Source organism: Carettochelys insculpta, chromosome 3, assembly GCF_033958435.1.
Source record: "Carettochelys insculpta isolate YL-2023 chromosome 3, ASM3395843v1, whole genome shotgun sequence".
Taxonomy (NCBI): Eukaryota; Metazoa; Chordata; order Testudines; family Carettochelyidae; genus Carettochelys; species Carettochelys insculpta.
This window is the reverse complement of record NC_134139.1, coordinates 20,294,327-20,319,688: the sequence shown is the minus strand read 5'-3', so window position 1 is coordinate 20,319,688 and position 25,362 is coordinate 20,294,327. Positions and strand designations below refer to the sequence as shown.

Sequence of the window (25,362 nt, the reverse complement as noted above, 5' to 3'; positions counted from 1 at the left end):
ATCTTGTGTTGTACAGTGCAACTGTGTCTGGGAGGGGCCCTTTAAGGGAGCGGCTTGCTGTTGAGTCCGCCCTGTGACCCTGTCTGCAGCTGTGCCTGGCACCCTTATTTCGATGTGTGCTACTTTGGCGTGTAGACGTTCCCTCGCAGCGCCTATTTCAATGTGGTGCTGCGCAACGTCGAAGTTGAACATCGACATTGCCAGCCCTGGAGGACGTGTAGACGTTATTCATCGAAATAGCCTATTTCGATGTTGCTACATCGAAATAAGCTATTTCGATGTAGGCTTCATGTGTAGACGTAGCCCAGAAGGGACAAAGAGCCACGCAGGTTGCATAGCTTACACATAGTTGAAAAGCACTATATTAATGCAAACTTTTTATAAATAAAAATTAGCTAAACTTCAACATTCATAATAGCTTGTTTTATTTCCTTTGTTCCTGTAGTTAAACCATCACTGGAACTGACTCAGGCATAGATGTCCTGTGTAACTTTAGCCGCATCAGTCAATCTCTGTGCTTAATTTTCCTTATCTGTAACATGAGGCCAGTAAGGGTGAGATTAAATTACTGTAGTATTCAGAGATCCTTGGTTGCAAGGCAGTCTGAAAGTGCCCAATATTGTTATATTTAAGGATACTGATTAGATTTTCTGTTTTTTACGTTTTAGTCAGTAAACTGTCCTTTAACTTATCATTTTTAACTTTGCAATTGTTCCAGTAGGAATGAATGAGAGAAAAATGAGTGTAAGTTATTTAACAAGTAAAGAAATGCTCATGAAAGCGTCAATGAGACAAAAACAGTTAATATTCCCATTACACATTAGCTACTGCTGCGCTCTGCTGTCACCACTTTCTGTCTCAGTGCTCATCTTGCTGCTATGTGCAACCAGCATACTATTGGCAGTAAAAAAAAAAAAAAAAAGGAACCTGGCATTTTCTATAATTCCACTATAAAATTTGGACTGGTATTAGTATATCAGTTAATTTTGGTTGCAACTGATGACCAGAGCTCCAGTTCTATCGAAAGCAAATGCTGCCTTGATCAAAAAATCTGTAGATATGCTTCAGAGCACACTGGGAGTAAGAAGAAAGATTCTCATATACCACCTCATATTGGCTTAATTTGAACGATGGTATTATCTTATGTAGAACTCAGTCAACTACCTTTCAGGAAACTTATCAACCCCTTCAATGCAACACTTTAAATTGCACTCAAGGATAGCAGTGATAGATTAAGGTTAAAACAGGGCCCAGATGCCCCCCAAAATATGTGTGCCACTCCCATCCCAAAGACACCTGCTCTAAACTTACTTTGCCCCAACACTTCTTCCAGCCTAGCTCCCTGCAGAAATGTGTTTATGAAAGATTGTGATTTGGAGATGGTCCTTCATAAGAGATGGCATTAGAAATATTGGAATTTAAAAACAGCCCTGAAGGCAGGGAATGGGAACACCACATGGCTGTTTGCCACACCTTACCAGGGACATTCTCCTGTTTGTTTTATTAAAGTTGTATTCTTTTGTCATTCACCGGTTTGTTATTTAATGAACAAAAAGAATACATCAGGCCCCCTGCCAAGATGGCAGAATGGCAATGTGTTCATGTGTGTGGCTGGGCTGGGGCTCACCTCTTCTCTAGTATGTGCATGTATGGCTGGGCTCCCTCCTTTTGTGTGTGTGTGGCTGGACCCCCCACTTCCCTATAGGGGGTTGTATGTGCACGCCTGCTTTAAAAATGTCTCCATTACTGATGGGCATGGTGCCATGGTGGCACACATCTGAACAAGCACAAATGACCTCAGTATTGATACATAAGAAAAACTCACTCCACTCATGGATGAAAAATCTTAGAGGGAGCAGTGCCCCACACCCCAACCTCCTGCCCCCGCCCCCCACATCAACCCTCTGCCCTGAATCCCCCAACCCAATGCACCCAACACTGAACAGGACTGGGTCCCCCTCCTACCATACTCCAGGGCCCATTGTGTCTGTCAGCCTGACCAAGCATTGCTACAAAAAGTCTCTCATCTCCAGCACAGGGTTGCACCTCCACACTTAAGCGTGGAGCACCTACAGGGATGCACATCTTGAAAGAAAACACCTTTACGGCACAAGATGAGTAACTTTTTCTTATTCCACATTCAGATACAGGATTTTTTATTTTGGTATTGGTCTAATGTGGTGATTCCTGTTTATAAAGAATGTATATAGACATGAGTATTCTTTCTCCTTGATTTCAAATTTCTGAAAATGTTTGAAACAAATCAAGCCAATTGTCTAGTTATCCTATGCAAGGAACAAAAACAGTGACCTATGGGGAAAACTAGCATGGGACATGCAATTAAAGGTGGCATTGCATTGCTTAGGTGCAAAACAAATGAATTTTCACAGCTTACAGGCTCAGAAATAAGCCTTAATTAAGGCCCCCAATTTTATAATATTTTAAACAACTTTACTTTTCTAAAGTCAGATCCTTTGGAGGTCGCCTGATCCAGGACTTTCAAATGCTGCGTGTCTACCTAAAGATCACCTATGTTGGGAGACATGTGCCAACATACTCCTGCATATGTGAGCTAGCTCCTCCTCCTGATTTGTGAGCAGTATGCTTTTCATGGCCCTGTCCATGCTGGGGGGGATTCCTCTCAGGCCCCTCCATTATCATCATAATCAACCATGGGCTCAGTGCCCACAGGCGTCTGATACCTCCCTCACTATTTCCTTGCATCTTTCCCTGTCCAGTGTGGAGTGGTAGTTTCTGTAGACCAGCTCCACACCAATCTACTATGCCATCTACCCATTCTCTGTGGAGCCTGCCTCTCCTATCTGACCCATCCTTTATGCCAAATGTCTACATTTTTCATTCATCATTCATTCTGCAGATATGCCCACATAGCTGTAACTTCTGTTGTATAACCTTCTGCAGTAAGTTCTCTTTCATCTGTACCTTTCTATATAATTCCTCATTGGTGACCTTCTGCATCCATCCTATTCTCAGGATCTTTCTATAACAACTCCTTCCAATACCAATATCCTTCTCTTTGAATCTCTCATTATCACCCATGTCTCACATCCGTACAACATGCTCCTGAATATGCACATTTTCAAGATGCTCAGCTTCATTCCTAAGCTAATCGCTTTGCTTTCCCAGATCTTATCCATCTCATTCAAACTCACTCTTCCTTTTGCTATTTCAGTCGCTATTTCTTTCTTACAGTCTAGATCATGTTATGCTGCTTTCCAGATATGTGAACTCCTCTACATTCTCTAGTTCAACCCTGTCTACACTAAACTTCCTTCCTATTTCCTTATCTCCAAATACCATTGTTTTCATTTTATGTATGTTCATGATCAGTCCATACCGCTTCCTCATTTAGCACCTGCACCATTCTTGCTAGCTTCTCTTCATCTTTAATAATATCATCTGTGAACCTCAAATTGTTGATTCTTATCCTGTGCACAGATATTCCTTCTACCTCTTCCTTGATCTTGTCCATTGCTCTTTCCATGTGCGTGATAAAGATACTTGGCAATATCGGATCTCCTTGTCTTGGACCTCTACTTGTTCTCAACCAACTTCCCATCTCTCTGCATGTTCTCATTGCTGTCTCTGCATTGTTGTTGATATCCTTCAGCAACTGTATCCATCTCCTATCCACTACATACAAGTTTAACAACACCCAAGTCACCTTCTGATCTATACTGTAAAATGCCTTCTGGAAATCGATGAGGAAATTTTAGATGTTCTTGTTCTTTCATTGAGCTTTCTCTACTATCAATCTTAGTGCCAACATCTGCTGTATGGTACTTCTACCTTTCCTGAATCCTGGTTGCCTGCCCTCCAGATGTTCTTCTATCTGCAATCTCAGTCTCTCCATCAGTATCATCATCAGCACCTTACCTAGATGACTCATTAGGGCCATCGTTCTGCAGTTCTTGCACTCCCATGCATTTCCTTTCTTGTGTATTGTCACTAGCATGGATCTTTTCCATTCCTTAGGTGCCATCCCTTCTTTCCACACTATATTACATAGTCAATGTGTTTCCTGCATCATACTTTCTCCACTGTATTTGATCATTTCTCCTGTGAACTTATCATTTCCAGGGCTTTTGTTGTTCTTTAGTTATTTCACTGCTTTTTCTACATCCTTCTTTGACATATCGGTCTCACTCTCGATACATAGTGGAGATATCTCGCTCAGTTCTTCAATCAGTCCCTCTGAGATACTCAGGTCTCATTAATATGACCAGATGTCCCAATTTTACAAGGGCAGTGCCGATATTTGGGGCTTTGTCTTATATAGGTGCATGTTACCCCCCAACCCTGTCCTATTTTTCAGTCACTCTGCGGTCACCCTACAGGTGGTGGAGGTCGCAGGGAGGGGTGGGAGAGGGTGATCAAGTCTCTCAAGCTGCTCTGGGTGCTGGGGACAGTGCGCCCTTGCTCTCTATCAAGGTAACCAGTTTTGAAGGGAAGGTCTGGCCAGAAAGGGACCCAGCCTTGAGGAAATGAGGGAAAGGGGCACTACAAGGGAATGGTTTTCCACAGGCAGACGGTTGCTTCTGTAGGCGATCTCTGCGCGAGCGGATGTGACACCCCCGCCAGCTGCCCCCATCACAGCTGGGGGGGGGGGCACGTGCTTCTGCGCAGGCCCCGCCCCCGTAAGGCATAAAGGGAACCCCAGCCCCCCCCAATGCATTAACCCCTCCGGCCAGCACACATCTCACACCACTGCATCAACGCCCTCCAACCCTGCGCGCGCCGGGGTCCGGCACCAGACCCTATCCTCTACCGAGTAGCCGGAAGCCTAATGCAGCCTCTCACCCGCCTCCTAACAAGCGGGCGCTCAACAGCCCGCTCCCGCAAGGCTCCACCCCTCGGCTATCACCCGTAAGACGACTTTCCGGATTGGCCCGCCTCACTTTGACCCCGCCCTTTGATTCGCTCCGGCTCCCCAAGCTACGCCTTCTCTTACGTTATCCCTTAATAGATTGGTCACCACCCAACCGCCGAGCTTCCATTGGCATCTGTTACAGTCACTCGGGCTGGACTCATCCACCCCTCACCCTCCTGTAGGGGAAATGGAGCGTCCACCAGCTCAGAGTTCCCCCGTCGCCTTTCTAACACGTCATCCGTTTGCGCCCACAATCTGGCCTGTGTGAGACTCTTCCCCTCCCCCGTCAGCCCCTGATCACAGCGCCCTGGCGCCCGCCCCGGCTCACGGACGGTTGGTTTGGCCTAAAGGCAAGTAACAGGTTTGTTTTCCGCGCGAGCCCCGCGTAGCAACGGCGGGAGCCGGCGGAGTTCATGAGGCTGGGCTGCGGTAAGGGACGGGGCGCCGGCTACGCTTCGTTGCCTGGTGGCCAGTGGTTAGCGTGTGTCAGCCGTGCCCCGGGGAGGAGAGCTGGCCCCGGGTTGGCTTCCTGGTGAAATAGGTCACGATTTGGCTTGCCCCGGCTGCTGCAAGACACAATTGGAATTTCAGCTAGAAAAAAAACCCTGATCCCCTGTGACAAGTTATCAGTTGTCACTCGAATTGCTGGGGTGAGGCAGTTCAGTTGGCAGATCAGTCCTGCGATTGCACACTAATGTAAACGCGCCTGGATAAAAAGGCTCCGAGTCGCGGTTAATGCTTTTTTTTTTTAAAGAGAACAGTTTGGTGTTAAAAAGTATGGGCCAGAATCAGCAAAGAGGTGGGATCCTATAGCGCTGCAGGTATCAGGGGAGTAGCTGTGTTAGTCTGTACGCACAAAAACCACAAGAAGTCCTGTAACAGCAACGAAGGGTCCTGTGGCACCTTACAGACTAACAGAAAAGTTTTGAGCATGAGCATTCGTGAGCACAGACTCACTTCATCAGATTCTGTTAGTCTATAAGGTGCCACAGGACCCTTCCTTGCTGTTACAGATCCAGACTAACATGACTACCCCTCCGATTCTTGACACCAAGAAGTCCTGTGGCACTTTATAGGCTTTACAGATTTTTTGGAGCATAAGCTTTTGTGGGCAAAGACCCACTTTGTCAGATACATGTCACATGGACCCTCCGGCCCCCATTTATTCCTGTACAGGGGCTTGTGCATACCCTCATCTCCTACCTTTATTATTTTTCTCTTTCTCTCTGGGAGATAAATCATTCAGCTGCCAATATTTTAAGTTGTAGTAGAGGATTGGGGAGAGATGGGGGTGTTGTGATGTGATCTGTAGACTATTGCAGAGAGGCTTCAAACTGTAGTTCTGCCAAACAGATGGTAGAGGCTCTGTGTGTTCCCATGTTTCGCCACTTTTGCCAAAAGTGGCATGCTAATAATGGCCCAGATGTAAATTCCCCACACCTCATTAGCATAAGGTCACATGATTTGGAGTCCGGAAGACGCTCTTCCAGACTCCAAGACAATGCATAGAAGCATGGCCCTGGGGAGTCTTCCGGAAGGAAGTCCTCCTTCTGGAGGCCCCCTCTTCCAGGAAGACTCCCCAGGGCCATGCTTCTACGCATTGTCTTGGAGTCTGGAAGAGCGTCTTCCGGACTCCAAATCATGTGACCTTATGCTAATGAGGCATATGGAATTTGCATCTGGGCCTCATTAGCATATTTTGGGCCGTTTATTTTTTGGCATGTGTAGAAATGGCCTATGTGAAAGCAGGAAATGTAATTTTGTGTCCAAGAGGATCCTGTAACTAAATTCTCTACAATGCAAATACTCTTTAGGAAGCACTCCAGTTATGCATTAAGAAAGCTATCACTGTGCTTTCTGATGGATCCTCTGCCAGGTTTGTAGCTGAACAAAATTCACTGTGTGTCAGATTTGTCCAGGAGGGAAAAACATAGTATGGAACCAAAAAGAACACAACGTGTGGAATCTAGGACAGCAGCTGATATCACACAGAGAATAAAAACAGTTTTGTGGGTCATGGGGATCATGCTGAAGAGCTCAAATGAAAGCAGGTTGCGCTGAGTGTAGCTGATGTAGCAATGACTGTGGGCTGTCAAATCGGTTTAGACACAATTTTTTATGTTATGCATTGTATCAACCACAAGAGAGAGATTGCTGGGGTCTCAGAAGAAAAATCTTTAAAAGCTCAACCTTAGTTTGAAAGATGTTCTTATATTTTAGTACTTAGTGTCACAATAGTACAATAGTTTCTGTCTCTTTGGCATCAGCAGCATCGTACTGACTGTGAGTCTTTTGATAATACAGGTTACACATCTCTGGTCTGGCATGGTCAGACCTAAAGGGTCCCAAACAAGGGGATTTGCCGAATCACAGGAGGTCCCTAGCCACTAGCCCTAAGTCTGCGGCTTGCTATGGGCAGCTACCATGCCTGGTCTTCCACCACCATCTGCTGGGCTCCTTGTCCATCTTCTGTGTGAGCAGCTAGACAATGGCTTCTGCTGCCTGGTTGGCCAAGTGCAGGGCTCTGGCCATGGGGCAGCTGGGAACTCTGGTCCTGTGCTGGCAGGCAGCCAGGGAATCCCAATCCTGGTCTGGTCTGGCCTGGCCTCACCCGGCCTGGCCCTGACCCTGTACAGCTGTGTGGCAGCCAGGGAACTCCAACCCCATGCCACCTCAGAGCAGGTGGGGAACCCTTGCCAGGGCCCCAAATCTGTGCTGCCATGAGGCAACTGGGGAATCCTGGTTCTGGTCTGACCTTGCTCTGACCCCATGGGGCAGCTGGGGAAGCCTGGCCCCCTGCCACCTTGGGCCAGCACAGAATCCCGGCCAGGGCTACTGCCTCTATGCAGCTGCGGAACAGTGGGGGAATCCTGGCCCTGGCCCCATGCCGACACAGGAAAGCCAGGAATCTCAGCCCTGCGCTGCGATGGGGCAGCTGGGAACCCAAGCCTGGCTTCAGCCCTGCATAGCCACTGGGGAGCCAAGGGGCCCTGGCCTCAGCCTGCTGCCAGGAGACTCTGCTCCCAGCTGAGCTGCTGCCTCATCCTAAATGGATTTGGTTACTTATAGTGTTATGGGAAGGAGTAAATAACTCTTCTTTATTCACTTTTTTTCACCTGTCATGATTTTATAGCTCTCTATCATATTCCCCCTTAGTCATCTCTTTTCCAAGCTGAGAACTCCCAGATTAATCTCTCCGCATATGGAAGCTGTTACAGACCCCCTGATCATTTGTGTTGCCCTTTTCTGAACCTATTCCAATATAGCTTTTTTGAGGGGAGGCACATCATAGATTTATAGAGAGGCAATATGTTAATTCTCTCTTTTCTTCTCTATCCTCTTCTTAACAATTCCCTACCTTTTGTTTGCTCTTTTGACTGTTGCTGCACATCTAGTGGATACTTTCAGAGAATTATCCACAGTGACTTCAAGGTCTCTCTCCTGAGAGGTAACAGCTAATTTAATCCCCATCATTTTATATGTGTAGTTGGGATTGTGTTTTTCCAGTAAGCGTTACTTTGCATTTGTCAACATTGAATTTCATCTACCATTTTGTTGCCCAGTTACCTTGTTTTGTGAGATCCTCTTGAAGCTCTTCAGTTTGCTTTGGACTAACCTACCTTGTGTTGTGTTGTATCATCTGCAAATTGTGGGGCCCCCCCCTTTTTTTTTGATTGCCTCTTTCTGAAATTAAATGCAACTGTGGTGGGCTCCTGTGGTGTTTTCTTCTGCCACAGAGATGATAAATTTACTTATATTGTGGTCACTATTTCCAAGCAGTCCAGCTATATATCTCTTGGACCAAATCCTGCACTCCACTTAGGACTCCAACAACAATTGCTTTTCCTCTTGTGAGTCCCAGAGCCTGCTATTCCAAGATGCAGTAATCTAAGGTTTCAAAAAGATTTGTTTCTCCATCCTTTCCCAAGTTGACAATATGTATCCAGTCAATATGGGGATAGTTAAAAAACTCAGTAATAATGAGGGGTTTCATTTTTATAGTCTTTTAGATCTCATTTTGTTTTACAGCCAGTATCAAAGTCCCAGGAGGGAGGTAGTTGGTAACCTATTCCTACTGCTTTATTCTTATTATTAGAGCATGGAATTACTATCCATTGAGATTCTGTGGTATAGCTTGTCTCATATAAAATTGTTGCTTCATTTGAATCTGTGTTTTCTTTCACATATATTTCAGCTCCCCCACCAACATGACCTGTTATGTCCTTCTGATGTATTTCGTGTGTGATTTAATTATTATCGTGGTGGAAGTAATTCTCTTAGAAAGGACGTTTGGTTTGTGGAGCTGTAAAAGCTGAGAAGCTGAAAAGCTTGTGTGTGCTTTTCAACTCCACCATGTTTTCTCTCCTGGTGTGAAGGAGATTAGGAGCAAAATGTATGTGTGGACACTGTGACAATCAGCTATTAACTGCAGCAATTGTTATTTTTTCTTTTTTTTTTTTTTTTGATCAATTCATTTTTGTGTTTTTAGGAAAATAAAATTAAAATGTACATGCTTCATTTGAATGATTGCTCTGGGGTATGGCTGGTGATATGCAGTATGCAGGCTGTCCCGAGGAGAGAAGACTAACCCAGCTCTCTCTCTCACCGGAGCGGTGTGGGGCCAGGTGAGAAGTGCCTCTTGATATGTGCTGCAGCTCCGGTGGGCACAGCCTGGGGGAGGGGTGCACATCTCCTGGCTGGAGCAGGTCCATGTTTGTATGTCCTCCCTGCTTCTGAGGCAGAGTGAGGAGTGCAGCAAACTGCACTTTCCTTTCGATGCCTGGTGAAGTGGGACATCCAGCAGTGGCCCTCTGTGAATCAGGGATGAGGAAAGCTTCAGCCTCTTCCTGCTGCCTGCCCTCCCTAAAGGGTACCTGAAAGATTGGAGGCTTGAGTCTGGTGCAGTCTGGGAAGGGGAGCATGCTCCTAACCAGCCCTTCATGTGCCTGACGATCTCTCTCTTTTCTGCTGGTTTACAAGAGCAGTCTCATTCCAAGCACATCCCATTTTCCTGGCACAACCAAACCTGACCTTGCCTTAAGTCAGTGGTTCTCAAACTTTTGGCCCATGGCTCACACCACTCAATGCAAACGTTTTCATGGACTCTCAGCCATGGTGACAAAATACCTTCATTTATCTCTAAATACCTTGAATATTAATTATTCATATTAGGCTACTGGACATACACCATAAGGGGGTATATAAGGAGGGAGGGAGGGGAAATGGCAACATTTAGACCTGCTCTTCTTTCCGCCTCATACTGGATCTCACCCCTGGGGTGTGGGGCTGCCCCTACCCTCACGCTGTGCCACCCGCCCACAGAAGGAAGCTGATGGTGGACTTTGTTACCTTTCTGCATGATTAAATTTACATTTGAAACCAGATGTTATCTATGATGCTATGTAGGTATTAAAATTATACTCAAGTTTGAGATAATTGTTCAGTTTGAGGTTTTTCCTATGTTTTATGAAATATATGACTTGCAGGAAGGTTAATGCTCCATTTGTTAGGGTATTCACTTGGCAAGAGAGAACATGAGAATTGGTAGTACTTAGACATGTAGATAAATTTTGAAGAGAATAGTGAAATATATTGAAATATGGAAGCATCAGAGTAAAGACTATTAAGTGATTTTTTTTCTTTTCTGTTTGAATATTATGTAGAATCCAATTACACACTTGTCAGTGGTTTTAATTCAGCAATGAGGAGGCAGTTATGGGCTGCTAGAAGTGCAAATTTCTGAACTTCTCCTATTTTAGGTGTGGTGTTAGGTAGAAATGTTAATTTCAATTTTAAACAAGGATGGCTTGATTTACTTTGAAATTATTTAATCACCACTTTTAATCAAGATTAAATGAGCAGGCAGAAAACTTGATTCAATTTTAATAGTGTTTTGCACTTGTTATTTTCCTAAAGCAAAGTTTATTCCATTGGTTGGTAACCATACAAACATGTTGATTTGCAGATTAAGACAGCCTTCACACTAAATTTTGTATTCTTTTGCTGTTTAAGCAGGTGAGCCGTATATATACACAGCCACCTTTATTTAAGCAATTATGTAGTTTCATACACATTTATTTAGATTTTTGTTAAAACATTAATTTCTCATTAATTAGGGTTTTTTTGATTTATTCGTGATTTGCTTCATGAGTAAGGAAAGAAATTTAGAAGGAAATTGTAAAGACTGTTTTATTAATCTTTTTCTCCACCCCACCCTAAGCTCTCCATATGAATTGCTTTCCCAATAGTTTGTTTCTCAACCAGACGTACATGTACCCTTCGGGGTTCATTGAGTTCTTCCAAGGGGTACATCAACTCATCTAGGTATTTGCTAGTGTTTTCATGTAGCATGTTGTAAAACTGAGCAAAGTCACTACAATCTAAAAAATCATTCAGACACTGACTTGTTTCTACTGCTTCATATGCCTTATGCTGAAATGTAAGTATAATATTTCTATCCCAATTCATTTATTTGATAAGATGGTACAAAGTCAGCAAGTTCTCAGTAGTAATAGTAGTCTTCTGTGGTGTTTTTGTACATTTTAGTAAGTAGTTTTTAAGTGAGGTGAAATTTGGTGATGTGCAAAACAAATATGACTCCTGAAAAAGGTACAGTAATCTGGACAGGTTGAAAGACATTTATTTCAAGGCCTCAGATTATCTTGTTTCTCAGATTATACCATATTTCTCAACTGGTGGTACAGGTACCCATCAGGGTATGCGAGAGAAGTCTTGGGGTACTTACAATGTTTTTTAAAATGGGGTGCTTTACAAAAATAGTTTGAGGAAACACTGCTCCAAGTTATCTAGTTCCTCATTTAACTGTATGCATTATTGGCCCTATAGCATTTTGGAAAATGGGATTGCTGTGCTTAACTAGCAAAGAAAGGGGGTGGGGGGAAAGGATGAAAAGTTAGCAAATCCAACACTCAAACCTATGCAGCAAACATTTAGGACAGGAAATAATCAAGTCTGTGATAGGTTGCTGCTTGTTCTAAGTGGCTGTGCATTTTGAACTTTTGAGGTAATTATGTTTGTAATTTAACTGAGATGTAAGGCTTGAGGAGGACAGGATTCCCCTAGATATGTGGATATATCAGTTAACTCTTATTTCCTCTTTGGCGTCATCTATCCTGTAAGTGTGAACATGCAGTCTTGCATGTTGATTTTGGCCAACACCACCACACCCCCAAGCACAGTCCTTTAAAAAAGAAAGTGTTGTGCAGTTGTATGTTTTGTAGAGTAGAGTAAGTTTCTTGTGTATTTAATGTTATCAGAAGCATTTAAGCATAACTGTGGCCTTATTGTTGACATGTGCCAGCTCTGTAACATATCCTGCTTAGAGATTAGTTACACTGAACACTAATGAAAGGAGAGAGGTCCCCAAACAGCAGGAGTAGGAACTGGTAAGTTCCTGTTGCAATGATCAGAAAAAATGCAAGTTCAACAAATCCCTTCCCATGTTGAGGTGGGGGAAGCATACTTCTGTCAGTGGAGAGTACTGTGCAAGTGTTAATATGCAGCTTTGTTGTAATGTGTGGTTAAATTTGATTTTATGCAGTTTTCCTCTGTGTAGATTTACAAGGCCAACTAAACTGTAGGACTTCATAGTATAATAGGTCACACAATTTTTAATATGTGAGATAGTAGCTCTAGGAAAAATATATATTTTTGTTCTTTTCATCTTCCTGTCTTCTGTTTTTTTGTTCTAGATTGGGATATGGAAAAGTATGTATTAGTACTGCTTTAGTACAGGTAGTTTACCTACAGCACATGCAGTAATACAAGCCTAGCCAGTTTTAATCCATCTCCATCCTGAGACTTCTATGAATTTGTTCAGTCATCTCATATCAAAGCTTGGTCTCCAGCCGGTATGCTTTTTTGGTATTAAAACATCTTTTCTCCCCGAGAAGATGGGACCATTTGAAGTGAGTGAATGAATGGTGTGGTCTTCTTAACTTATAGTCTCGTAAGAGAGGTCCCTGAAAAGTAGAGGGAAGGAGGGTGGGGGAAAAAAGGAAGGGTCAAAAAATGGATGATGATGTTGCATGGCACTTTTGTAGCCAGCCTTACAGGGTATTGATATGCTAAACATTTGTATGCTCAATTATGCTTTGGTATCCCTACCCCACGTCCAGAAGACATGTTTGCAAGCTGATGCTGCTCCTTTAAAAAAATGGATTAATTAAATTTGTGACTGAACTCTTGGGGGTGAGGGAGAATTGTATGTCTCAGGCTTGGTTTTACCCACATTCTGTCATATATTTCATGCTCTAGTAGTATCAGATGATGACTCGGCACACATTTGTTTTAAGAATACTGTCACAACAGATTTGACAAAACACAAAGAGTGTACCAGTTTGAGGTGTAAGAATCTGAAGTGCCTTCCAAACTTTGAAAGGAATGAGGTGTGGAGCATGCTTTCAGGAGTCTTAAAATAGCAGTGCTTTGATTCAGAAACACTAGAACCTGACCCACCAAAAAAGAAAATAAACCTGCTGGTGGCATCTGCAAATAATGCAAATAAACATGCATTGGTTCACACTGCTTTGGATTATCAAGCAAATCATCAGCATGTACACATGTCCTCTGGAATGGTGGTTGAAGCAGGAGGAGACATATGACTCTAGTGCGTTTTGGCATGGGATTATCTTGTAACGCTAGCTGCAACAGTGCCATGTGAATGTGTGTTCTCACTTTCAGGTGCCACAATAAACAAAAAGAGAGCCTCATTATCTCCTGCAATTGTCAGCAAACTTGTTTGTCTGAGCAATTAGCTAAGAAAGAAGTAGGACTGAGTGGACTCTTAAGATCTAACATTTCACATTGTTTTAAACAGTTACTTTTGCATTTAATTCTACATTTGTAAGCCCAAGTTTCATGTTGGGAATTGTCTTACCATACTTGAATTAGCTGAATTAAAAAATACGCTCATCCCTCACTATATGAGCACAATTTTTTCCCAAATTTCTGCTCGTAGGCGAAAACTCACAAGAGCGACATAAATTCCCATTAAAATACATGTAAAGGTCTCTGCTTTGTTCCAAGTGCTTGTAACTTGACATAAGTGAGTTGAGTTTAGGTACTTTTCTGATGGATTTTAATAGTTCGGCACCAGAACTAGAATGTAGCGTATGTATGCAGAGCAGGGATTCCCAGCCTATGGGTCAGCACCCAAACATGGGACACCATTATATTTGTTAAAGGTCGCCAGGTGGGCAGTTTTTTAACACTGCTGCCTCAGGCAGATATCTATCACTAGAGATAGCAATTACCTTATGCCTAGGTGCTGACGGCTTAACAGTTGAGTTAATTGGTTTTAACAACTGTTACCTACTGAGAGCAGGAGGGCTGGGGGAGCCACCCATCCTAGCAGCCCCAGCGAAGAGGCTGCGAGGGCAGGAGGAGTGTCTAAGGCTGGGGCTATTTAGGGCTGCGATGAGGCGAGGGGAGGGAATTTAAGGCTGGGTGTGGTTTAGGGAAGTTGGGGGTGGGTCTAAGACTGAGGGAAGTTTGGGGCTGCAGGGGGGTTCTAAGGCTGGGGGCAGTTTGGGGCTGCTGCGAGGGTTGCGGATCTCCCTACTTCCCGGCCAGGGACTCTGTGGCTCGCTCATATTAGCGAGGGAGGTTCACTCATGTAGTGAACATAGGTGGGTATACGTGTCCCTTGTTTTCGTGAGTACTCATAAGTAAAGTGCTCTTTAAACGAGGGGTGGGTGCACTGTTTTCACAGTGCCAATACTTGTAATAAAAATATCAAGTGAGCACTGTTCACTTTATATTCTGTTGTAATTTAAATCAATATTTGAAAATATAGAAAGCATCCATATATTTAAATAAATGGCAGTCTATTATTATTTAACAATACTATTAATCACAGTTTTTAAATGATTTTAATTGTTTGGTAGCTGTAATATTTTCATGTAGAGATACATCTCCCACACAGAAAATAACCTACTTTTTACCATGAGCTGGAATCATTTTCAGTATTGAGTCCTTCTCTTCAATCTCTCTTCAGCCCCAAGGATAGGCTCAAATTCTAAAGATAGTTGCTGCTGACCTTCATCAAGAATTGAATTTAGTCTTCCTGTATCTCAATGATGGACTACTCAAGGACTGAGCTTGTGAATTAGTACTGACTTCCACCCAGACAGCGCTTTCTTCTTTTCAGGCATTGAGTCTCCAACTAAAAGTTAAAAAAAAAAAATCAATATTGGCCACTGTAGTAGAAAATACAGTTCATAAGGGCATACTTGGATATGTTGGCAGCCAAGGCCTTCCTTCCCACAGACAATTTATAACTTCAGCAGTTCTGCTTGGGACAATTTAAGGGAGGACCTTAACTACAGTAAGGCACTATTTACAGCTGCTGAATCAGATAGCAGCTTACATCTTCTAGATTGAGCATGCAGTCCTACACGTTTGCTGCCTTCAGAGCTGGTTCAGATTGATCTGTTCTTCGACCAGAGACAGTTTGGACAAATATGATGTGGTTCTCCTCCAGATGAATTACTCCCTAGACTGGTGCAAAAATCAGCTTAGGCGGCATCTGCACTTATCTGGAAGGTCAATGGCAGCTGCACAATTTTTGGTACACCAGTTGCATACCAAAAATTGACTTTGCAGCTGTTGACTTCCGTGTCTGTCTTTATGGCAGAAGGTCAATGGGAGTGTTCCTCCTGACAACCTTCCTTAATAGCATGTGGCTCAAAAGAAGTTCTGGAGTTGACATTGACCCTGGAACATGCTGTTTCTCACCTGCATGAAATGGCATCCCGGAAGATTGACCTGGAGCGGTCGATCTTCTATGGTAAGTGTAGGTGTACCTTTAGTCACTATACTGGTGTTGCTTTTATCTGCTCAGCTCCATCAGTAACAGTGACAACAAACGCATCATTATTAGGGTGAAGGATACCTCTATATGCTCATAATTCATGGCAGACATCTCTGGAAGCTGGTCTTCATATCAGCATTTTGGAACTCAGTGCAGTTAGGAACTGAGACAAGCATTACTGCATTTCAACAGCAAATATTTCTGGATCATGAAACAATGTGGCTTTCATGTTCTGTGTCAGTTAAGAGGGAGGAGCAAGATGTCCCTCCCCATGAAACAAAGCCACAAATTTATGGAACAGGTGTATAGGCCATCGATGCAGATCTCAGCCATTTACCTTCCTGAAACCCAGAATGTCCCAGACAATAAGCTTAGCTGGCACTTCTCCCATAGATATGAATTGGAGTTGGACTCAGATTTCTCAAGGGATAGTCTAACAGTAGACTTGCACAAAATAACCTATTTGTCACATTCGGCAGCAAGAAGCGCCTCCTATTCTGTTCATGAGGGTGGCCTTGGTCCCCATTCTTTGGGGAGTATACCTCTCTCTCTCTCTCTCTCTCTCCCCTCAACAAAGGACTGTCTCTCTGTATTTTTTCCAGTGCTGCTAATACTAAGAGTGTTGAACAAGGTGAAAGAGTACTGATCTAGCTGAGATAGACTTGGTATTCTTACCTGCTCCACCTGTGTGTCCAACCAGTATTCTAGCTTCTGAACATCCCTGACCTCCTCTCCCAGAATGCAGATCTTCCACCCTTGTTCATGGCTCCTAGTTGGTGCAGGGGATTATATTTCTGCCGAGTCATAGGTTTTAACAAGTATTACGAAACAATAGAAGGAAGTAAAGTCAAATTACTTATGTTCAGAAATCATCCATTCATACCTTGTGCCTGAGTGGTCATCTTGGATTACCTGCTGGATTTGAAAAAAATCAAGGTTATCCCTCTTCATGTCATATGGCGTTCACAGATAATATCTGTGAAGACGAAACTGTGAATCATCAATACAGTGCTCTTGTATGGATACAAGACCTGGCACACCAAAGTCTTCAAATCACAAGCTACATATGTTCATAAACGCCTGAGGTGCGTTCTTCGAATCAAATTGCAAGACTTTGTGACAAATGAGTAGCATTGGAACAGAGCAGGACAAGAACCACTTGACATTCAAATCAAGAGAAAAAAGCGGCAATGGCAAGGCTGCACTCTCAGAAAACCGTTATCCAGCATACTCCATCAAGCTCTCAGATGGAACCTGCAAGGAAAATGCAAAAGAGGAAGAACTCGGACAACGTGGAGAAGATCTACTGAGATTTAAGGACAACAACTGGGGTAATACTGGAGTCAGCTGTAAGTGTTGTCTTGAAACAGAGTGAAGTGGAGACTTATAGATGGCCTTTGCTCCACTTGGAGTATAGGGGTTTAAATCAAGTCAATTAACTCTGTTAAGATTCATCTGACCACAAGATCAGCATTTTGTTCCCCACTAGAACACTTTTTCAAGATTTAATAAGGGGTTAGGGAATCTCTATCTCCAGGTTTAGGATCTTTCTCCATGAATCTCAAATACCTCATGGAGCTTAATACTGAATACCTGAGTACTTCTGTTTGAACTTGGGGCAACTTGCTCCTCATATTACTTATCTGTGAAGATGGTTTTTCTAGTAGCAGTTACGGTAGACCAGAGGCTTGGGGAGATTGAGGCTTTGATGACTGCCCACCATTTATACTATATATTTTTTTAAGGAAAATGTCTCTTTATAGCCACACCTTGAATTGGGGAGGGGAACCCTCACCTGCAGTCTTGATCTGGTCTGCAGCTTGCCTGGATCTGGCCCCCACAGCTTGGTCCTTCCCTTACCACCCCCCGAATCTGGTCTGCTTTGTGGTGGTGGGTATGGGGGGGAGGATCCAGGCAAGCTACGGGCTGGATCTGGACCACAGGCTGTGCTGGGTTGAGGGCAAGAAGCCCCTCCTCTGCCACTCTCCCTCTCTCAGCTGGGGGAATGGCAGTGCAGTGCTGTCTGGAGGATTTTTCCCCACCACTCTGGCCAATTATAGCAGCAGGAAGGGGAGCAGTGCCTGGGAATGGCAGGGGAGCTGTGCCAGATAAGACAACCCTGCCCTGACCACCATCCCACTCCTGCACCTCTTCCAGCTCAAGCACACCACCCGAGCCTGCTTCTCCTTCGCTCCCTATTCCTACAGCCCCCTGCCCAGACCCTCTCTCCAGTCCTGCACCTTCCTCCAGCTCATACCCCCCGAACCCTCTGCTCACTCATCCTGCAGCCCCATTTCTGCAACCCCCTCCTGCCCAGACCTGCTCTCTACTCCACGTATACCATTATTTTTCACTAAAACACACAGCTCCGTTTGAGACCTTTTGTACTTTAGATGGGAGATGGGCACTGGCCCTTTGTAACGGTGATCCTCGTGCACTACTGCAGCACCTTCTGCTCACTGTTCTGTGAATTAGCTCTTGGTTCACCAGTGTACTTTTATGATGATGGATGTCATCACTCTCACCACCATCCAAAGCAGAGTTAGGTAGTGGAGTCCTGGAGGGAGTCCAAGATGAAAGACCGTACAAATTTGACCAGTGCATAGTGGTCACTGGCCTTTTGCGATGGGGCACCTGACTTACCACCATCCACCTCTGGGAACCATGTTGCTCCATGGACTGCAGAATCCTCTTCTGGACACAGCCCCCAGTGATGCTCCACTTAGTTCTCTACATCCTTCCAGGGGACTCAACAGTTCTCAGTCTAGCCACTTGCAGTGGTAGCAAACCGCAGTCTCTGGCCTAGCCGCTATCCTCAGGGGCAAGTAAGGAAAGATCCAGGCCCACCCACTCCACTGGATCCCAATCCAGGGACCCCATAGTCAACAGCCACATGTTACATCACTTCTGACTTCCCCTGTCTCTTTCCTTGGGCCACTTCCATGTAACCCCAGCACCTTCTCCGCCTTTGCATCAGAGCCTCAGTCGGGCACTCATCAGTCTGGAGCTGACTCTGTTCAGCACTGCTGTGTCCTACAAGGCTGCTTTTAACCCTGTTCTGCTTGTCTGAGGCACGTGCCCTACTGTACCTTTTATCTAGTTTTGACCAAGCAATTTTAAAAATTACCTAGGCTGTGTACCAGTGCAGAAAGATTCAAAGGGTTCATACTCTCTAAACAGAGACTTTCAAGGTGAATCTCTAGGTGTATCATGTTTCTTGCCACAATGCACTGAGTGTTCTGCCTTCCCAAAGGCTAGATCACAGGGAACTTCCAGAGCATTATTCAAGAACATGCCAGTGTCTGATGTACTCAGAGCTACTACATGAGCCAGAGCACATACATTTCTAAACACTGTGCATTGGTCAATGTGTACTTTCTTTGATCTTGTACTCTGTTCCAGAGCTGTCGGGAAACTGGTTAGGAGCCACATAAAGTGGAGTCCTGTAAGGAGTATTTATAAATGAAAAGAAGTTACTTGTCTTGTGCAGTAGCTGTCTTTCTTTGAAATGTGTCTCTCAGACTGCTCCGCTACCTGTCCCTCTTCCTCTCTATTTTGGAGAGTTCTTTGATGGACATTTGGATAGAAAAGGAGAGGGCTGTTTGCCCATGCAAGTCTATAGGTCCTAGGTGAGCAGCACAACGTTGCACAGAACACATGCATGGACCAAGTGGACCTTGCCAAAGGTGAATATTCAGTCAGAGTTCTAGAGACATGCACATACTTGAAGTGGAGTAGTCACGGGGAAATATTTCAGAGAACCATAGTTCCTGCACCAGATTAATAATCTTCCCTTCCTTTGCAGGTTGTCACCCATGTTCGCTATAACTTAATTAAATAGGAGAGACCAGGACAAAATAAACACAAATTTTACTGCATATAGATATTTGATACTTTGTCTTTCTGTGAACAATTCTGTGCGCATGTAGCCTTGCTCTCTCCTGGGAGCCTTGCAGTTGACCTAAACGCCCTGTAATCATGTATTATACATAGGGGGGCTTAAACATTTTAGGATTAGCTCAATATCATGACTGTGACCTGAGAGAGACCTGAGAAGTGTGAATGGCCATCATTCATCTCAGTGGGGTTATAATTCTGAAGACTGCAGATGACAGTTCTTGTATTAACTTTAACTATTTCATGGTTGATCATTTTAGCAGAAACATACTGCTACGTAACTGGGATTGTGGGTAGAATTTGATTAGAATACAACCCCAAACTTCTTCCCGTGTGAGTCCAGTAGTACTTAATGAATAAAAAGAAACCACTCCCTTATAAATCACGCTCTGCTGAAAAGGGGAAGATCAACTGTTTCCCCTAAAACAAGCTGCAGAGACTTCACAGCTGTTTGCTGTTATCTAGGTTTTTCTGCTGACTTCGTGGGTTGTTCATAGATCACACTTATAAAATATGTTTTTTCAAACTGACATGGCCAGTATTATTTTCAAGAAAACAGTTTTTCTAAAAATATTCCCTTCCTTCAACCCCTTCCCACCTCAAAATCCTCTTCTTATCATGTTTGTCTGAGAGTATCATTTGTTTATAATTTGTCATGGCCCACTGCTTTAAGAAAATTGGCATATAAATATGCATAACTCAAAGATGTGTTAGGCAAAATGCATCATGTAACAAGTGTTTTTTAAAGTAATAATCTGCTGAATGTGTATATTCTACTTTTGTGCATGTATCATTCTTATATATGAAGTTAGAAATGTGAAATGTAGATTTGTTTACAATTCTAAGTGTGCTAATGGGGCCATTACTGATACTGTGGATACTTAATGGCCCAGTGCTCAATGTAGCAATCTGTGAACAGTTTTGTTTTACCTGCAAGTCTGGATTGTGGTTGGTTATGGCAGAACATGTGGCCAGGCTACCTGCTGCTGGAACCCATTTTGTATCTTTTCCACTCAAGGTGAGGGAAGCTTGAATGGAACACAAATAATTTCTATCTTGGACAAAAGGGATATAAAAGGTGGGAAAGCAAACAATGAGGTTAGTTGCCTGATGCCAGGAGACCCCTCTTGCCACCCCAGATGCTTGCTGGAAACATCTAATACTAAACAAGGGAAAGGATTGGGCCCAAGTTAGGAGGCTGCCTACCTTGTGAAAGAGATGGTCAGAGCTACTATTAGAGTAAGAATTTGCATATAAAAGTTTCTTAGTGTATTAGGATTATCTGGAGTGTGTTGTTTTATTTTTGGCTTAGTAACTTTGTCTCTTTTCACTTGGTCTTGTAAATCCTACTTTTTATATTTAACAAACAAAAGTGTTTTTATTATCAAGCCTAGTGTAAATAATTATTGGGGGTGGGGGTAGGGGTGTGACCACTGTGCATATCTCTTTCACTGATAAAAGGGGCTGACCTCATGAGCTTTTTCAGTGTAAAACTTTTTTACAGAGGAAGGTGGATTTATTTGGGGTTTTGGGTGGGGGTGTTCCTGAATGCTGTCAATGACCTTATAGCTGAGCCCTCCTGAGCTGAGTTGGTTCAGCATATGTTGATCTGCAGTGGGGAGGAGGCAAAACTGTTACCCCAACTCTGTACATTGGCTGGGGGAAGACCAGACTTTCTGGCCCAGTAGGACAGGGGAGTGGAGTGCCCCAGAGGATAGGTAGCCGGGCTCATTGGCATGACCAGCACACACTGGGAGACAAACCTCAAAAACGCCTCTGTCATTGCATAACTGCTTATTGCATTTTGCACTGTTTTGTTTCCCCCCGATCATTTTTAGTTGTAATACACGATTACTATTTTCAGATCACCTTGTTTCAGCTATTGTCCTATACACAAAGAAGGGAGCCGCAAAATAACAGCCCTGACAGTGGTTGAGCTTCCTCAGAAGGCTAGGGATTCTTCACTAGCTGGGACAAATTTCAGAGTTCCAGAGTATGTCGCCATAGAAAGATTAGTGGTATGAATTTAGTGCCCAGTCATATGTAAGGTGCAATGGTTGTATAGTACTCCCAATTTCTGGCAAAACGTAACCCTATGGGTCCAAGACATGAGCCTTCAAAATGTCAGTCTGACATCCTTTTAAGGTAGACCAAGACAACAGCATGTTACAAAGCTGCTCTGGGGATGATGCTGAGTTGTGTAGTGAAGGAAATTGTTTGTGGAACCCCCTGCTTCATCCAGTTGGAAGGTGTGTAATAAATGAGGCAGGAGACTGATGGAACTAAAAAGATGGCATCATGGCGAAGACAGTGGAATGCTGACCTTCAGAACTGGATTTTATCCCTCCCTCTGTCAGAGTTCCTATCTGATGCTAAGCAGGTCACTTAAAACAGACTTGCTTGTAGTTTGGGGATTCACAGCTCCTAATAGCATGTGCCTTATTGTCTGGGTGCTTAATTTGAGCCTTTGAGATCTGGTAAGACCTCTGAAATGATGAGGTTTGGGTGTATCAGATGGGGCATCCAAAAGTAATGAAAATGTTGACCTTAATCTCTGTGTACCTCAATCCCCATCTGTAATAATAACTCTCATCTCTCATGGGTTGTGAAAATACGTTAATAAATATTTGTGAAGCGCTTGGATACTAGAGTGATGAACCCCACAGAAAATGCAGAGAGGAAATTAATAATTCTGTTATCAGTGATTTTGAATAGTGTTCAGTAAGAAAGGGATAACACCAGTGTTGAAAAGACTGAACAGAAAACAAAACAAATCATTACTTGAGCACCGTCCATTCAATTAACTGAATGAGGAGGCGTGCTGTGGAGGATAATATGTGATCATGTAATTAATGACTGTCATAAAACATATTCACAAGAGGACTGAATTAAGGTGCACAGACAAGCTTAACTGGGTCTAATGCATTATAACAATTGTCCATGAATAAGACATTTTGGGAGAACATACTTTCAGTGATGATTATAGCTGGTGAAAACTTGGAATTTCTGTTTTTGGTGGGAAATTTTGATATTTCAAAGTTTTTCATTCCAAATTGGAAAGAGAAGCAAATTTAAAAAAATGTTGCTTTTGAAAAAAGACATGGGAAACTCAACATTTGGTTTTGAATTTTGGAATTTAGCTTCAGATTTTACATACCGTGCATTACAACAATAAAAATGGGGAGGAGAAAGTGATTAGAATAAAATTCAAAACAAAAATTTGAAACAAAACTAAAACTCAACTTTTTCCAAAATACAAAATTTCCAAAATGCAGTCTTTTCCCTTCAGTGTCTTTTTTTCCAGTCAGTATTTTTCACAATGATATAGTTTAATGAATAGTAACAGAGAGGAAGCCGTGCTAGTCTATACACTATCAAAACAAAAAGCAGTCAAGTAGCACTTTAAAGACTAGCAAAATAGTTTATTAGGTGAGCTTTCGTGGGACAGACCCACTTCTTCAGACCAAGTGGGTCTGTCCCACGAAAGCTCACCTAATAAACTATGTTGCTAGTCTTTAAAGTGCTACATGACTGCTTTTTGTTTTGATAGTTTAATGAAAAATCTCAGTTTAGTTGAAATAGCTTTTCTGAGGAAAAACTGGATGAAAATTTTTCTGACTAGCTTTGGTGATTTCATTGTCTCTGTGCTTCCCTCTGTGCAGGATCAAAAATGCCACAGAAGGCCCATATGAAAGGAAGTGCAGCTACAGGTGGTGCTCCTGCTTCCCTTTTGCAAAATAGTTCATACAGCCCAGCAGCTGTGCAGGACGAGGTGGTGTTAGCGTAGCTCTTTACTCTCTACCTACAAAATGGTTAATAGGATACCTTTCTTTTTTAAACAGGAAGATTAATTCTTTCCATTGTCACATGGACCGTGGAGCCAAATATTTGGTATGGTGTAAAGGTGTGATATTAAACCAGTGATATTCATGGTGGCCCTTCATGCTTTTCCATACTGTATTAAAGGCAGCAGTGCAAGTCGGCCTGTGCAGCTCTTTATGTTGTACCAGAAAGGCATTTCTAACTGATACATCAGGGTGGGGAATCTTGTGCGTCGGGGGCTTGACCCACAGAAAAAAAAAACAGCTGGGGGCCAAACATAAGTGAAAAGAAGAAAACCCCTCACTGGCCTGGGCCTCAAGTGAGAAGGCAGAGGGGAACCCTCACAGACGTGGCCCCCAGCTGAGAAGCAGGAAAAAAGAGACTTATCTCAAGCTCCAGCCGCAAAGAGGGGGGCACCAAGGCTCAGGTTTTATATGCCAGGGCCAGATTAACTCTCCTGGGGGCCTGGACTAGTAGATTTTTTGGGGGGGTCCACCTTGCCCCCACCTCCTCCGCATCAGGGAGCCAGTGCGGGCGCTCCTCTTGTGGCGGCAGCACCAGCACCAACTCGCCTCATTGCAGCTCCTCCGGCTGTTGTACCATCCCTGGCCCCCTCCCCATGGTAATATGGGAGGGGGAGGATGAAAGTGCGAGGCACTGTACTGGGGGCCGGGATGTAGTCACATGGGGGATCGCACAGGGATGCAGTCACATGGAGGATCGCCACCCTCCTTAGTTGGTGTCTCTCCCACCACAACCTCGGTGCCAGTAAGAAACTGTTTTGCTTGCATCAGTGATAAGGGGCAGATGGTTGAAAGTGCCATATGATTAGTATGTATAATTGTTGATGTTACCTCTGCAGTGAACTAATGGGCTACGCACCTGCTAATTGACTAGTTCATAAGCTTATTTCTTCCCCCCCATATTTTAAGATACAGTTCTGCTCTCGCTAAGTGTTTGTTGAGAATAGTAATTGTTTCTTTGTAGATGGAGGTGGCCCAGGAAGATAATGGTGGGGAAGAGTACCCACATGAAATTCATGATTACTTGTCAGCATTTGAAAAGTCTCTTGGTGCTGTGGATGAGATGTTGAAGACTATGGTGTCTGTCCCTAGGAGTGAGCTTCTTCAAAAGGTAAAGAATGGGCCCCGCGACCCACCTTTACTGTTGTTGCTTTTTATTACATTAGCACTTTGGAACCCCCTCAAGGCTTGGGGCCCAACTGTGGTAGGCACTGTGCAGACAATTTGTATATATTTAGGCGGAATGAAAGGATGAGTTGACCCTGGAATTTGAACTTTTGATTCCAAGCAGTCTAGCTATACAAAACTTTGTCTGGGTCTACATGGAGCTCTGCTCAGTGGTGCTGCCAGCAGAGCTATGCAAAATGAGCTTCTCGGGATTGCAAATGCTGCTTATTTGCGTACTCCCAAAGCTCATTACCACAGCCATGTGAGAGTTCGGTGCCGACAGAAGGGGGTGCTGGTTCTATAGAGACCAGGTGGACTTGCCTCTACCAGCTAAATCAGGCATAGAGGACTAGAGACAGAGGGGAATTTAGCTGGCAGAGGCACATCCACACAGCCTGTGCAGTGCCAGCACCCACTTCCATCAGCACCAAACTCTCATGTGGCTATGGTAATGAGGTTCAGGACTATGCAAATAAGCAATTATTTGCAGTCCTGAGAAGCTCACTTTGCATAGCTCTGTCGGCAGCAGCGCTGAGCAGAGCTCTGTGTAGACCCAGCCCTAATTCTTGGTGCATTTGACTGTCCCTTCTAGCACTATCAAAAGCAGATCTACGGTAGTTTAGAAAACAAAACGTTTTTTTTCCTGCATGGAGATTCAGTGCAAGGTGTACTGGCAGAGGATTTCATACAGGTACCTATATATACTTGGAACGTTTAAAACTCAGTTT

At 43.7% G+C, this 25,362-nt stretch overlaps 1 protein-coding gene across 3 annotated transcripts in view; it reads left to right on the top strand.

Moving 5' to 3' along the window:
* Positions 1-5,097: 5,097 nt before the first annotated feature.
* Positions 5,098-25,362, top strand: part of C1D (C1D nuclear receptor corepressor) — a 31,698-nt gene continuing 11,433 nt past the window's right edge. Inside the window, exons 1-3 of one of the 3 annotated variants that reach the window (XM_074989438.1) lie at positions 5,098-5,241; positions 9,381-9,516; positions 24,432-24,578. In XM_074989438.1, the coding sequence (XP_074845539.1) occupies positions 24,432-24,578 (147 nt within the window). In that variant the 5' untranslated portion in view covers positions 5,098-5,241; positions 9,381-9,516. Of the gene's footprint in view, positions 5,253-9,380; positions 9,517-24,431; positions 24,579-25,362 lie in introns of all 3 variants that reach the window. The other 2 variants (XM_074989437.1, XM_074989439.1) reach the window with 2 other exon arrangements.